At 43.5% G+C, this 16,566-nt stretch overlaps 1 protein-coding gene, 1 long non-coding RNA gene and 1 other non-coding gene across 3 annotated transcripts; 1 reads left to right on the forward strand and 2 right to left on the reverse strand.

Annotated features, from left to right (window-relative positions):
• Positions 1–3,835: 3,835 nt before the first annotated feature.
• On the reverse strand, positions 3,836–6,469 carry LOC119619080 (uncharacterized). Its single transcript, XR_005235470.2, has 2 exons — positions 5,318–6,469; positions 3,836–4,685 (listed from the first exon to the last, which is right to left on the reverse strand). It is a non-coding gene; the product is annotated as an uncharacterized lncRNA (long non-coding RNA).
• On the reverse strand, positions 4,983–5,257 carry LOC119619169 (small Cajal body-specific RNA 13). Its single transcript, XR_005235602.1, has one exon.
• A 7-nt stretch (positions 6,470–6,476) lies between the features above and the next one.
• On the forward strand, positions 6,477–16,254 carry GLRX5 (glutaredoxin 5). The gene is made up of 2 exons (XM_007987747.3): positions 6,477–6,980; positions 15,470–16,254. The coding sequence occupies exons 1-2, from the start codon at positions 6,686–6,688 to the stop codon at positions 15,646–15,648; spliced, it is 474 nt and encodes a 157-aa protein (XP_007985938.1). The 5' UTR covers positions 6,477–6,685; the 3' UTR covers positions 15,649–16,254.
• Positions 16,255–16,566: the final 312 nt, after the last annotated feature.

The following is a 16,566-nucleotide window of genomic DNA, read 5'->3' on the forward strand; positions in this document are numbered from 1 at the left end:
AGTCTTTTATTAAAACTCTTTCAAACTGTGGCTTACTAAAATTTGATATCAATTAACAGTATCTCACTAGGATACACTTTCAAAAAATAGTACGTTTAGAATTAGCAAATAGGATTTTTCTGACTATAAAAGGGAAAATAATATTTAAAATCCTCCATTTTTTTTCCAGCAAAGGAAAGTGAACAATTAATGCCTCATCCCATTTGTAACCTGAATCATCCCTCCCCTCCCTGCAATGAAACTGGGGTCAATTTCTTTTTTGCTAGATGAACTGTTTTCTATTTATTTTTGAGACAGAGTCTTGCTCTGTCACCCAGGCTGGAGTGCAGTGGTGTGATTGTGGTCTCACTGCAACCTCCACCTCCTGGGCTCAAGCAATTCTCCTGCCTCAGCCTCCCAAGTAGCTGGGACTACAGGCACCCACCACCATGCTTGGCTAATTTTGTATTTTTAGTAGAGCTGGGGTTTCACCACATTGGCCAGGCTGGTCTCGAACTCCTTATCTCAAGTGATCCGCCAGCCTCGGTCTCCCAGAGTGCTGGGATTATAGGCATGAGCCACCGTGCCAGGCCTAGACGAACGATTGAAGAAGGCTGGAGCAATGGGTTCCCACAATAGCAAGACTGCATTGTGAAGGCATGAAATTATTAAAGCTCAGAGACTGAAGTACAAAGTGAAATTCTGACTCACCATAAAGTGCATTTATGGCCTTGGCAATACATCTCAGCAATTATTCAAAAGAAAACAATTAAACTTACTAAATGTTCTTCTGGCTGCAAACTCAGTACTATCAGAGGGAGACATAACTAACAGATAAATCTTCCTAACAGGTTTGACACACGAAACAGCAGCACTGGCTCCTTACTCTTTCTATTCTGTGATCTAGGGACCTTTTCAGGTCTTTGGAATGTAATAATGTGAGTTATAAAAACTACCGGTTTAAAAAAAATGAAACACATAATACTACAAAACATTGCCATTAAACAGGCAGTTGGGGAAAATAAACAATTCTTTCATCACCTTTAATCAAAAGGCTTAACAAGTTTTATGATTACCACTTAATTCTTAATACCACTTTCCGGGAGATATGATTCAGGCCCATGTCCTTGTTATTAAATAAGGCAACAGAATGAAGTCCAACAGGTGTATGACTTTCAAGGCATGCAGCCAAGGAGCTTGGTCCTCAATGCGAGAAAGTAGCATGGGGACAAGAGGTACACAGCTTTCAGAAACAGCAGGCTATGAGCTTAGATTTTTTTATTAGATTTTGGTTTTCTGTTTCTTTATTTGAGACAGAGTCTCGCTCTGTTGCCCAGGTTGGAGTATGCAGTGCAGTGTCGCAATCTCAGCTCACTGCAACCTCTGCATCCTGGGTTCCAGCAATTCTCCTGCCTCAGTCTCCCGAGTAGCTGGGATTACAGGCACCCGCCACTACGCCTGGCTAATTTTTTGTATTTCTAGTAGAGACGGGGTTTCACCATGTTGGTCAGGCTGGTCTTGAACTCCTGACCTTAGGTGATCTGCCCGCCTTGGCCTTCCAAAGTGCTAGGATTACAGGCGTGAGCCACCACATCCAGCTATTAGATTTTTGGATTGAACATTTTGTCATTTTAATTTGCAAAGCACAAAAATCATCTGTGTATCTAGTATATATGCAGAACAAGCAAAGATAACTGAGATAGTTGATTTTCTACAGAACTTATTGGCGGTGCTATGAATCAGCAAGAGAACAGAAATTGCATGTGAAGGCAAAAAACTTAGAGACACAAGTGCTAATGTCTAACATATTATATTCGGAAAAAAACATAATTTGGAGACCAAAATGTCTGAAAACTGTTACCCTAGGGTTAATGTATGGTTCTAATGAATTCATGTATATACACAAAAATTTAACAAAAAAAGTACAATCTATGCAAGATGATAACACTTGGGGGTAAATATTTAGGAGCAGAGAAAGTACACACAGAGTCCTTACAACCCTGCAGCCTTTATATGAAGAAATTCTTGAATTATATACAACCTTTAGCAGACATCAATTTGGATTTGTCCAAAATCCAGAAAGGGGAAAATAGATGTGGAAAAATCTGAGGAAAATCAAAAAGAACTCAAGTACTCAGCAACATTTAAGATCAGAACCCAGTACTACACCTCTACCCAAATTCCAGGACAAAACTGGGTTGTCATGGCATCTGGGCTTTTCATAAACGCTCATCTATCTCCCACAGTCATTCTAGACTGAACTAACCAGATCTATAGCATGCCCTTTCTCTTCAGTGACCCAGTGACTTGGGGCAGGTGAAGGGAGCAGGAATTGTGTGACACAGTGGAGGCTGGCCTGCCTTCCTGTCTCCAAGATGTGGGCGGCTGTCATGAGCAAAGCCTCGGCCAAAGAAATATTAATAAACCAGCTGCCTTGTCAGATACAGGTAGTGGAAATCCAACAAGCATTTCTATCTCCACATTAGGAACTAGAAAAATTCTGAGGGCTGGATTTTGCTTCAGTTCCTTACACATTATTTTTGGTATTGTCAGGGAATCCAGTTAATTCCAGGGTTGCAGTGATGCTCTAAAACTACTAGATGTTAGCTCAGTGCACCACAGAGAAAGGTTTCAGGTTCCAGCTCAGGTCAACAGAACTCTGGGTCCCAAATGCTATTTTAGCTTAGGAATGTGTGGTGGTTTGGCTCCTTGTACAATCCAAGCAGCCACCTTGTCCTTAATATGACATTTGCAGAATGTTCTGGCCAGCTCAGATAGACACTTCTGTACCACACATTCTCATGCAAACACACCCTCTCATTTTCTGAGAACAAGAATGCAGCACCGAGTATAAAAGGAACAGGGCCGGTGCAGCGGCTCACACCTATAACCCTAGTACTTTGGGAGGGCAAGGCGGGAGGACTATTTGAGACCAGGTGTTGGAGACCAGTCTGGGCAACCTACTGAGAACTCATCTCTTCAAAAATAATTTTTTTAAAAAGGAAAGGTACAGAAACACTGACATGTGGAGTGCTCAGATAAAGCATCACCTTCAGTTCAATAATCTGAACTCTAGTTCTTCATTTGGGGCTGATAAAGGGGCTATCTCAGATATGTGAAGGTTTACACTATGAATTCAATGGTCAATTTGTTTTTGGAGAAGTGGATAGAAAACAGGAGTTCTACTAAATATAGTAAAGCCTTATCTATAAATAAACACAAGAAAAACATTTTTAGGATGCCTGAGTCAGCATGTTGACATGGCATGATTATTTAGTTTGGGGTTGAATCCATCCTGTGACTCAAATCCCAGGATTCTCAGAAGTTTCTGAGTACTTCCCACCCTCACCTCTTCACTAATGTCCATGGGGCAGGAAACGATCACAAACTAAGGCCATTTACTCAAAACTCCCAAAACATTTGGTCATAGATGCAGACTGATGACAATTGTTTATTTAAGTTGTATGTTTTGTCATGTTTTCATCATAGGACTAAAGAGGAATTTCAAAACCAAAATGCCAAAATGTAGGCAAAAGTTGATACTTTGGACGAAATATTTTGAACACTGTTTTCTTTGCTTCTTAAGATCACTGACGTTTGGTGCTAAGTATTTCACTATATTTTGGGTTGTTTTATTAAAAATTTAAATTTAGATGTATTGTTTCAATTTCTTTGGTTTGGATACACGATCTGTTTCCTGCCCTTGGTCATGCTATCAAAACAGCTCCTTGAAAGAGCACCAACATGCTTTTCCATATCCTTAGCATTTCACGCACTGTATGTTCTTATCATGTTCCACAAAAACACGGCAACTTCACTATGATTTAGCAAAACACAGGCTTTGTACTCTTCCTTCTCAAGGATTACTCTTAATCTTTAATGGCAGCTGCGTTCTCAACTTAATACAACGTTGAACAAACAAAAAAGACAACTGCTTCTCGGCCCAATATTACACATTAGGTAAGGAACACGACACTCCTCATTACTGCTCAGTCTCAGGATATACGTTTGCACTCTTCTCCCGATGTCAGTCAACACAAAAGCAGAATTAGACAGTTTAGAGTGGGCAATGAGAAAGATGTCAGAATCAAAATAGACACAGGGAAAGTCATAAAGAGTTCGCAAGCATAAATGCCTGATAGCAAAAACGATCACAAAAGATTGCAAAGCCACAATCCTGCACAAAGGCCATCTCAATCTTACACAAAAAATACATCTGCAATGCCAGCCGAGCAACCGCCTGTCCAACCTGGGACTGGCGTCATCTTTGTTACTAATCCTTGTAGTCAAAAATAATTATCTCAAAACAATGATGTAACCCTCCTCATTCTTCCTTTAAAGACCTTTGTCTTCCTCTATCTCCCAGGATACACATCGTTAACTATAGCATACATTTTCTCATTGCAATGCTCTATTCCTGAATAAATGCCATTTTCTTTTAGGGAGCCTCTCTGTTTGCTAAGTTGACAGCAATAAACAGTTTAGGTTTTTGGCAACAAATCACCAATATTTACTTAAAAACAAACAAAAACTTAAACACAGGCATGAACAACAGGTTATTTTGGGAAGAATTTAATATATTCTCTATTGTTAAGTGCACCAGATGCTGGACTTCTGAAACAACAATTATGCTTCAGCATAATAGCATTTTCTACATATTTCTGTTCATGTTGTTTGTTCTTCTGATTTACCCGGAATCAATGAATCTGAAAAACAAAAAGATTCTTTAAGAACCTGGTAAATTTCAGGTCCCACATTAGAAAATGAGCAAGCATCAATAATATTGATGGAGGTGAAAATATGACACTGAGACTTCCAGGTAATGTCCCGAGTTTACTTTCATAGTTTACTAGGCTCAGGTTTCATGGTGAAAGATTATTTAAAAGACTCACTCACTGACATGTGCTGATTTTCTGATTTTAAATTTGAACACTCCCAAAGCATAAACAGATCACCTCCAGCAACACTGTAAAAAAATACTCAAAGTTTAAAAAAAAGGAGTAACTTGTAGCAGTACTTAGTGTCCAACAGAAAACACTCCATCTGCTAAACAATATCTCGACTGCAAAGCTTATCTTACTGTTGGCGGATAGATAATGACATAGCCCAGTCATTATCACCGTGGCAACAGTGACCAGAAACTATCAGAGGAAAATTGCACATGGAACAGCTGGCTCTCGAGCAGGCATGCCTCAGCTTCCTCTGGAGTATGCTTTTTCTGCAAGTCTGGTGTGCTCGAGGGTACTACCAACCCCATGCGGCTCCAAGACTACAGATTATATAAATCCACTGGTCCTGCTCTTCCGGATTTATTCTTCCCGCCAGTAGGAGCACTTACCACGTTCCAAGCACCGTCCTAGGCACTGAGGATACAGCAGTGAATAAAATTGAGTGCCAGGTAGAGAAGTCAATAACCAAGCTAGTAAATCCTGTATATTGTCAAACACTGGTAAGAACAAGGGAGAACAGAACAAGCAATGGGCCTAAGGAGGCTTGCTTTCCCTCCTCTGCACTCCCACACTGCTTTGTATCTGCTTCTCATTTGTCACGCTGGCTCCAAGCTTTGGGCACCAGGTCTCCCTGGACATTCCGCGCTGGCACCGCACCTAGCACCCAGCGGCTGCTCAGGAGACGTTTGTCGAACGAACGAATACACTTCTTAGTTCCCCATTCAACAAACCCTTCCTGATCCTAGGCCCAACAGCTTAAAAGGCTGGAGGACCAACGAGGCTGGAAACTCAGAGGCGGCTGAACGCGGTGGCTCACGCCTGTAATCCCAGCACTTTAAGAGGCCGAGGCAGGAAGATCCCTTGAAGTCAAGAGTTCGAGACCAGCCTGGGCAACAAAGTGAGACCACCCTCCCCCCCACTTCCGTCTCTACAAAAAGAAAGGAAGAAAAACGAAACCCAGAGGAAATCACACAGGCAAAAGTGCTTCACAAACTTTAAAAATGAAAAATTGTTCTAGAGAAATAATCGCGCGCCGGAGGCGGAAGCCCCAGAGCCTCAGCTCCCACGTGGCGGCGGAGCCGAGGCTACAGCCCGAGCGCTGGAACCCCGGTCAGGCTCCCGCTCTCCGCCACGACGAACCGCATTCGGCCGCGGCGCTCCGCAGGCGCCCAGGGACGCCCACCTAAGCTGGGAGAGGCGGATACTGGCCCGGCCTAGCTCCGCTACCTCCCAAGAGACCGGAACCACGCGCCCACCAACCGCGTTGCCATGGCAATTCAACCACCGCCGACACCGGAACCGGAAACTTCATTGGGAGGTGACCCCTTCCCGGCATTCCGCGGAACGGGCAAGTCCCGCGCCTCTCCCAGTTGTCTCAGGGTATCCCAGCTGGCCTCATTGGCTTACGGGAGGAAAGTCGTCTTCCCTCTTGTTTTGCCTCTCGTTGCCCTGCAAGCGTGACCCCGATGGACATCCATTCTCTCCAATTAACTAGCAAAGGGGTTGCCGACGGCCAATAGTAAGGCAGTAGGATGCGACTCAGGCATAAGGCCCACCTCCTACCTGCCGGACGGGACGAGCAACGTGATTGGTAGAATCGAGTAATTGCCGATCAGTGTTGTCCAATCACGGAGGGCAGTTTAGAGGCGGTCCAATGAGGGTCTCCAGGGGGTGGGTCGAACTGCCGCGGGCCGGGAAGCGCTCCGGGTGGCCAGCTGTGTGCCCAGGCTCTCGTGGGTTCCGGCGAGCGTGCGGAGATGAGCGGGTCCCTCGGCCGAGCGGCGGCGGCTCTGCTCCGCTGGGGGCGCGGCACAGGCGGCGGTGGCCTTTGGGGTCCGGGCGTGCGGGCGGCGGGCTCGGGCGCGGGCGGCGGCGGCTCGGCGGAGCAGCTGGACGCGCTGGTGAAGAAGGACAAGGTGGTGGTCTTCCTCAAGGGGACGCCAGAGCAGCCCCAGTGCGGCTTCAGCAACGCCGTGGTGCAGATCCTGCGGCTGCACGGCGTCCGCGACTACGCGGCCTACAACGTGCTGGACGACCCCGAACTCCGACAAGGTCAGGCCAGTGTGCTGGGCAGGCGCCCTCCGTCCCGGGCCCAGGAGCATCGCTGCACCAGGCCGAGGGGTTCCGCTGCGCCGGGCTGGAGAGCGGGGCTTCATCGGCTGGGGTCTGTCTGGAGGTTCGAGCCGGGTTAGGGCGAGGAGTACTGTCCTGGAGTAGAGTCTGGGCTGCGGGTGTGGTTGATTTGACTGGGTCTTGAGGATCTGGAGCTCTCTACTGTTGCCAACTTGAGCAGTAGGTAAAGTCCTGAGGGTTCAGTTATCCTCACTTCGAGCTAATATAGGCGTTTCGGGGCGGCTTGTCAATGACTGACTCGGAGGAGGGCGGCATGCAGGCTGACTGCTCTGCACGGTTAGGAAACTCAGTAAGGACCCGCTGTGAGATAGGTACTTTCGCGGACACTCTGGGGAGGTTGGAAGCCATTGGCCTGCTCGTGGGTAACGGTCTGGGGCTGTCGATGGTGGGGAGAGGACTGAAGTTGTCTTTGAGGCTAGTGAGGTCGGAGGCTGATCTCTCTTGGCTCACGGCTCAGGGTGGCAAGCACCATCCTCTGTGTTTGCTACAAGCAAAGGGTTGGGACTGCTGTCGGCTGGCCTTAGTCGGGATCTGTGTTGTCGGGGAAGAGTCATGACATTTGGCTTTAGATTCTCAAACATAGGGCTGAATGTATGTGGGCCAGGGCTTGGAGAGGTTTGTGGGGAAAAGAAGCAGTCCTGGCTCCTGGGCGCCGGACTAACTCACTGGCTCAGCCTCGGAGCCCAGGGGACCAGGGGCCAGATGGATCAGGCCAGGAGAGGGGAGGCTGCAGCTAATTAGTATCTTTTCCAAGTACCCCACGTGCATTCGCCAGTCTTATCTGAGTGGGGGAGGAGGAAGAGGCCAGGATGGTCAGGGTGGGTGGAGAACTGGGAAGGCTGTACCTGTTCCTTCTAGAGAGTGACTTAGGGTACCTGCATCCCAGTTAGAGACTTTCAGCGACTGAGTCCCTGCATGTCCCTAGCTAAAAAGAGGTGCCAGGTGTGTGCTAAAAAGAGATGCCAGGTTCTCTGTTACTCTAAATTTGAAATTACTAACCATGGTCATTCCTTATATTGATGAGACAGGCTGGTGTTTGGAAAAGCTTTGGGTCGAAATCCTGTTTTGTGGCTAATCAGGTGTAAAACTTAAGTCACTCAACTGCATTTGAGGATAATGAGATGATTTGGCAAAGTTTTTGTTAGGAAGACAAAGTATAAATTACAGAAAGTGTGTTATCATCTTACCTGACACAGAAAGCACCCGGTAAATGGTAGCTGGCTTCATATAGCACTTTATGGTTTTCAAACGTATTTTTTCCCAGATTATCTAGTCCTTAAAGACTCTTGGTGATGAGTGATCTTCCATTTGCTGTAGGTGATAGTGGTGTGGGTGGGACCTAGAAGGCATGTTAAGTTGAGGAGTTGACAGGGCAGGTTCAAATTACCACGTATATGTAATATTGCCATGTGTTATTCTCATGACCCTTTTGTCTTCCTGGTCAACTAGAATGCCACCAGTTACTGGGCTCAGTTTTATCATGTACAAGGCAAAGGACCTGCAGTCTTCCTTCAAAGACAGCTTCTCTGCTTAAAAGAGGAGTAACTGTTTTGCAGTCTTTTAACAGAGACCTTGCAGGGGGGGTCCGCTGCAAATTGCCAATATGGCACTAGTAAAAAAGTTGTGTTGTTATCTCACTTAGTATAATGTTTTGAGGTCTTTGGTTTGTGAATTTATTTTCTCTTGTTTAATATAACTGGAAATGAGATATGCTGGAATATAGCTAATAAACTGAAAGTAGGAGCAAAAATAAGAATATGTACTGATACTATTTTATTTTTCTGTCTTTTATCCATGTCTGGTGTCTGGTTTCGGAGTTTACTTTCTTAAGTATTCAAACAGCAGCAACAGGAATTTAACCCTTGCATTCCTTGACCACTGAGTTTCATCAGATTGCTATTTTGGTTAATAAATGTGTTGCATAGATATTGAATATAACATATACCTCTTTTATTGGTTAGGAAAGTAAAGACTAGTGTAAGTATTAACATTTGGACTGGGGCAGGGTGGTAAAAGCACGTTCCCAAAATGGGGATTAGTTCAGCCAGGGTATTAAGACTCTTCCCCTCTTCTCTATACAGCTTTATTTACCAAGAGCAACTAGTGGGCTGTCTGATGCTTGCTTTTGCCAGCCAAAGCTGTGTACACCAGATCCAAGGTCATTTCTAGTAATAGGAACAGAGCTCTTGCAAAACTGGCCTTGTGTTGGTTCTTAAGCCAAGGAGACCTGAACTTTACAAAGGGCCCAAACCAGAGGAAAACATTCTTTCCTGGTTTTGGGTACTTGCTTCCTAGGAGTGTGATGCGGACAGATCTTGAGACTGTGACCCAAGGAACAAAGGTGACTATGAGGCAGCATTGTGTTCTGGCCTTCTCAAGATCTTCTTGTACTTCTCTTTTTATCTGGAGCGCACACAGAAGACAGTCACAAAGGGATCAGGTCCCAGTAGACTGACATCGCTTCCTCATCTTAGTCTTAATAAAGGAACGTATGCTCATGGAAGCAACTTGGAAAACACTGAAAAGTTTAAAGAAGGAACATCACCTATAATTTTATGGAAACCATTGTATTAACATTTGGATCTAGTTCCTAACAGCTTGTTTTTAAAACACGTCGAGACCATGCTTGTCTATACGTAGTATTTTGCCCTCCAGAGAGGAGGGAACTTGTCTGATGCAGCTGCCTGTGGCACTGCGTGTACGGCTTACGCAAAGCAAGCTTTCAGTGAGCATTTCAATAAATAAATCAATGCTGCTTTTATTTGTCATTATATTGCAAACTCTGTGGCCTTAAAGACATTATAAACATTTGCTGCCGATTTAGATCATCACTGTAGTCCTTGCATCCGGAACAGTGACAGAATAGGGACTCAAATATTTGTGGAATAAATAACCATATCCTATTGTTGAATGTTTATTAAGCATTTGAAAATACGCTCAACCTTTTCAGGATCAGGGAATTGAAGACAGTAGTGAAACACGTGTCATGCTGGTGAACCTTAAAAGTTGGATAACAAGTTGTGTGTATGTGTTTGTGTGGTGCACATGTAGTAAGTTGCAGATGGCAGTATCAAATGGCACCAACACTTTGGAGGAGTAACTGTCAGTATCCAGTCAAGTTGTGGATGAACAGAGCCTAAGACCCAGCTGTGTGACTCCTAAGTATATATTCTAGAGAGGGGGATCTGCAAACTTACCCTAGTAAAGGGCCAGAGAGTAAGTATGTCAGGCTTTGTAGGCAGTGTGGTCTTTGTTGCATCTATTCAACTCTGCTGTTAGATAGCCTGAAGTCAGTCATGGGCAATATGTAGATGAATGAGCAGGCTGAGTTTCCATAAAACTTTATTGATGAAAATAGGAAGTAGACTGGATTTGGCCTGAAGACTACAGTTTATCCGCCCCTGGCCTAGAGACTGACTTCTGCATGGGTGTGTTAGGACGTGGGTCCCCGGCCCCCAGGCCAGGGATCCAGGCCGTACAGTAGGAGGTAAGCGGTGGGCAAGCAAGCTTTACCGCCTGAGCTCCACCTCCTGTCACATCAGTGACGGCATTAGGTTGTCATAGGAGCACAAACCCTGTTGTGAACTGCACATGTGAGGAATCTACATTGTGCATTCCTTATAAGAATGTAACTAATGCCTGATGATGTGAGGTGGAACAGTTTCATCCCGAAGCCATCCCCACCCTTTCCCGGCCCATGGAAAAATTGTCTTCCACAAAACCAGTCCCCGGGGCCAAAAAGGTTGGGGACCTCTGTGTTAGGATACCTGTGTCGGGGCGTTCATTGTAGCGTGGCTTGCAATAAAGAAAAACTGACAGGAAGGGATCTTGGTCTATTAGTAGCAGACCGGATAAATAAACTTTAGTCATATGCTGGAAAGGTAAACTGTTGTTAAAATAAACTAGATCTAGTTGTATTTCACATGGCTGAATCTCAAAAATGCAGTATTTAGTCAAAAAGCAAGTAGCAAACATGTAATTATGGCATAATACCATTTGTATATGTAAATGTTAAAGATATAAAACAGTCCCATATATTGCAGATACGTGTGCAATGCACTTGTAGCTCATGAGCAGGATTGACAGATGGCAGCTAGAGGGTAGAGGCCACCTCTGGTGAGGGACTCAGGTAGCATGTGGTTAAGGGTCTGGGCTTTTGTACTCCTGGAAGCCTGGATATAAATCCTGGTTTCACTGCATGCTGTCACTGTGAGTTTTGTTAAGTTACTTAACCCTTCTGAGCCGTACTTTCTTCATCTGTAAAGTAGGGATAATTGTACCTGCCTTGTCAGATTTTTGTAAAGATTAAATAAGATTATTTTTGTAAAACGCTTAAAGAGTGTGAAACTCAGTAATCCTTAACTCAATAAATGGTGTTTTTTTTTGTTTTTTGTTTTTTTTTTTTTTTTTTTTTTTGAGACAATGTCACTCTGTTGCCCAGGCTGAAGTGCAGTGGGCAATCTTGGCTCACTGCCACCCCTGCCTCCTGGGTTCAAGTGATTCTCCTGCCTCAGCCTCCCAAGGAGCTGGGATTACAGGTGCCTGGCACCATGCCTGGCTAATTTTTTTTTAATTTTTTTGTAGGGACAGGGTTTCACCATGTTGGCCAGGCTAGTCTGAACTCCTGACCTCAGGTGATGCACCGGCCTTGGCCTCCCAAAGTGCTGGGATTACAGGTGTGAGCCACCGCACCTGGCCTGAATGGTATTTTTATTACTTTATGGTATACTGAATCACTTTTTCCTGCATTATTTTCCTATGTGTTTTCTGTTACCTGTTTTTCTCAGAAAAGCATTACTCTGAAGGGTGGGTGGTGGAGGATGTTGGTATGGAGAGAATGTCCACACTGTACCTGGTACTGTGCTAGGAGCTCAATTCATTTCATTCATTAAGTATCATGGAATCTTCATAATAAATCTGCAAGGTGTAGAGTATATTCCCGTTTTACAGATGAGGAAACTGAGGCTAAGAGATTAACAGATTTGTCTGAGGCTACATTTACAGGCTAGCAAACCAGATCTACTGACCCTTAAGCCTGTGCCTTGCCCACTCTGCCCCGTGCTTTGCTTTTCTTCTAGTGAGGGTCTACTGATTTCCATCCTTTCAGCTCAGATCATCTTATCTTGACTTAATGCCATTCTCTAAATTAGAGAATATGAAGAAATTATGACTCTTAGAGGTGGTGCAACTTGCCCAAGGTCACAGAGCCTAGTAGGCAAGAGACAGAGTTGGAACTCACCTTAGATTCTGAAGCTACTGTAGTGAAGTTCTACCAGGAAAAATAAAAAGAAAGAAAACTATGATTATGCTGCTCTTATAATTTAGTGTCCAAACCAGGAGTATTGTCCAGTGTTCTGAATGTGATGAATTTTGAAAAATAGCTTTTGAAAGTTCTGGAAGGGAATTTTAAAGTATATTTCTGTCCTCTTTCTGGGTTGATACTTTGGAATATAAATTTGTCGGTATGGGTTTTTTTGGTGGAGCATTAGATGTGCGTAAACTGACTTTGTAAGCTAGCCTCCGAACTACCAGTTCCTAGTGTTACTCTGCCACTAACTTTGCAGTCAGCATTTTCTGCCCCGGATGGAATCACCACTATCACATATGAAATAATGATTATCATTAAAATTCATTCTTGGATATGATTTTCTAATTTTCAAGAGTAGCTCTCTGATTCTGAGTTATTTCAAGTGATATTTGTAAGAACTACCACTGCATATTGCAGTTTTTGAAAACTAACGTGTGAGAGAGATTAACCATGTTTAAACAGTTACTTGTGAGTCCGCAGGATTCATTTTAATATTCAACTTATGAAGAGTAGTCTTTTATTATTAGGAGTTTCTCAGCTTCACTCCATAGGAAGCGATTGACTATTTCCTTAAATATTTAAACTGGTAATCAGTTTTCTTAAAAATGGAAAATAGCATAGTCATTAAGAAGGGTGCCAATGTTTGGCCTTGATGTCAGCTGCCTGTTACACCTATTCATCTAAAAATTAAAGAAGCAGCTAAATTTAATTTTGATACACTGTCAGCTGCTCTCAAGAACAGGCAGGTGGCTCACGAGAAGTTAGTATCACTTGCATGTGGCTGTGTGTGTTAGGTGTTCAGAATGTCTGAAAGCCTGCTGGTTTTGGTAGTTTTGGTGGTAAGGATTCTGGGGTCTCCCCCTCTCTCATAGTCAGGACTACAATCTGCAGCAACATAAAATTTAATGAATGAGTCAAGCCCAATGCTTTGATTGAGTGTGATACTATAAAAATGATTAATGAAAAGCAATTTTACTTTAGAAACATGTATTTTTAGGGTAAAACGTAGTTTTGGGTAGTTCTCAGGCAGCAAACTTATTTCCATTTTTGGTGTGTTTCAAAAATTATAGACACCCACCAAAATAAATCAGTAAAAACTGATTATTACGGAAAGCTTCACGCAATATATTACTCATTGAAACAAAACAGATCGTTCATGCACATAAATGATTCGTTTGCATAAAAGGTATTTAAGAAAGTTTAAGAGAACGAAAAGAAGCTCATGTTTACTTTAAACATTTCTTAATCTCGCACCCAGCTCTCAGTCATCATAAAGGTAAAAGTTTGTAATCGGCATCATTGTAAAAAGTAAGTTTTGATAGACTTTGTATTTGAGGACAGAGTTTGAAGAAAGTAAAAAACACACAAATTATGCTAGTTGTTTTTGTTGACATAGCATCAAACATCAGCGTGATGAATAACTTGAATTCATCAGGGTATTCTAGTATATCTAGATATTTGGCATTATAAAGACATTTTAATGATTAATGGAATTTACCCTTTATTAGCAACTGCCAAAGAGCTAGCTGATGTTTCTTTATCAGCACCCAGAGTGGCTGAGAGGTGTCCTGTTGGAGACCTAGAGCAATGTAACCCTTTCTTAATATGTGAAGTCTGGAGAAGAAAGATAAAGCCCTTGGTTCAGGGGCTTTCTCTAGGATTGTCGTTTAGAGCAAAGTCAGGTTTTTTAATAAGGCAGTAACTTTTAAGAAAAAAACAAATTGTATATTGGGACTTGTGATATAACTGAAATAGGTAATTTTATTTGGAAAGTGATAATAAATTATAGGGTATCAAGAGCAAGTTTTTGTATTTTTAGTCTGTTTACATAAAAATCAATTTGTGTAAACTGTACTATACTTGAACAATCTATTGACTTTTCTGTTTTGTTTACCCATATGCTCATTTTGGCCATTTAAAAATATCTGTGTAAATATAAAAGTGTCACATAAGAGTTAGTTCCTATATGCCATGCTTTGATCATCTTCGTTTTTAACATGACCAATACAGGCTTTTTAATGGCTGGCTATGTTTTTGAAAGGACAGTTATCTCAACATACAAGCAGAAAAGGAAGTAGAATGATGAAGAGAAATGTTAAGAGTAATCTTTTATGTCTTAAGATTGAAGCCACATTTCTTTCTTACCATTTTGTTACAGTCATCGTCCTTGTGACTCAGAATTGAACAGAGTAGTCACACAGCTGTGCTGTCACAGAGCATCCCTCATCTCCTCTGTGTCCTCAGAGCCATTTGCACACAGGACTGATCACATGCTTGCTGGTTGGTTTCTTGGCTGCTGTGAGCTCTGGAGAGCAGAGCGGGTCTCAGCCCCCGAACCCTCCAGCCCTGGACAGGGCCCTTGCTGAGCTCTGGGCCTTCATTAGACTTACCAGTCTCTTTGGGTTCTGCACAGAGCCTGATCATCCACTCCACAGAGAGCCCATCACAGTGGCTGGATAGATGGGAACTGATAACCCATAGCCGTGGGACAGGAATTTTTCCTTGGGTAAAAGTAATTGTTAAAAACAAAACAAAACAAAAAAACTCAGCAACTCATCATCTCGAGCAGAAGTAACTGATGGTCACAGTCATGAAAAGCGCACAGGTGGGATTGCCCGAATTGGCCGTGAATTACCGTGATGGATCCATTTGGGTATGAAGTTGGTTGTGACATTTCTTCAAGTTTGCTTCACCTGAAGCTTGACTAGTAGATGAAGAATTATGGCCTTATGTATCTTATGTGACTTGCATTACCCAGTCCAGTCCTCTGCCATTAATCTGCAGTATATCAGGTATTTTACTGAGGAGCTTACTTACCTAATTCTCACAAAAACCTTGTGAGATGAGGGTGGAAACAGGATGAGAAGTCAGGTGACTTGTCTGAGGGCGGACGGTTTGTAATTGGAAGTTAGGGCCTAACCACTGATCTCTTTGACACAAAAACTCAGGCTCTTAATAGCAGACACAGTGCTCTTAAGATTGGGGGAAGCCAGGGAGGGACAATGGGCTGTCTGCTACTAGTGGATCAGAATGACATATGTAATCATGAAAGGTTCAGCTTTCACCATTTAAATAACAAATCCATGTTCTTTCTCCATAGGCATTAAAGACTATTCCAACTGGCCCACCATCCCACAGGTGTACCTCAATGGCGAGTTCGTGGGGGGCTGTGACATTCTTCTGCAGATGCACCAGAATGGGGACCTGGTGGAAGAACTGAAAAAGCTGGGGATCCACTCCGCCCTTTTAGATGAAAAGAAAGACCAAGACTCCAAGTGAGGGCGGCCAGATCCTCACTGAGCAGAGAGGGAGCCGTTCACGTCAGAGACTCACTGCCAGCAAAGCCTTACCCATTTTGGTTTTCACTCTTGAGACCGCAGCTGCTTGCACTGATCATTTTGGTTCGTGAGCAGTTGGGTGATTTTAGTTTGTCTGGTGTTTGGGCTCAGAATATTTTATTGTGGACTGAATTCCAACCACTGCACTGTAACGATTCAATGCTGTATTATGAGATTGCTGTAAACAAAATTCATTCTTGTATTGTCGCTTATTTTTTGCCTGATTCAGGAGTTAATTAGGAGCTTTGGAATCATTATTCATGACCCCTCTGCAAATGTGTCAGTCTCCAAAGACAGTATCTCCCCCCAGATTTTGTGTAGCTTCTTTTGTTACGGAAAATGATGGACAAAAAAAGAAACTGTGATCACTGAGGCGTTGGCGTTGTTTTTTAGAATAAACTCCAGCACAGGGATGCTGTGCATGCCTGAGTTAATTCTGAAGTGCATATGTCTGTAAGGATTTGGAGTGCCTGCAGTGTTTTGTGTGTGGGAAATAAGGGTGATTCTCATATTCTTCTATTAAATTTGCCACAAGAATTGCCACTGAGCCCTGGTCTACTTTCTGGGGGAAGCTGCTGTTTGGATGGTGAGTCAACTATGCAGCTGGAGGCGTGGGTGGGCTGGAGGGAGCAGAGGTGGGTGAGGCCGGAGGAGGCGGCCCCACCTGCCTATCTCTGGAGTCCTATGCTTGGCAAACTGCTACAGTTAGATAGGGAGACATCGGCAGCAGTCCACCGAGCTAGGGGATTTAATGAGTATTTTACTTCTTAAAAAATGGGGCCCTTTTTCAAAGAGGACATAATTGGGACTGTGGCAGAGATTCTCCCAGTGTCTGGTGTCTTTGTAAGACTTTTCCATG

Source organism: Chlorocebus sabaeus, chromosome 24 (assembly GCF_047675955.1).
Source record: "Chlorocebus sabaeus isolate Y175 chromosome 24, mChlSab1.0.hap1, whole genome shotgun sequence".
Taxonomy (NCBI): Eukaryota; Metazoa; Chordata; class Mammalia; order Primates; family Cercopithecidae; genus Chlorocebus; species Chlorocebus sabaeus.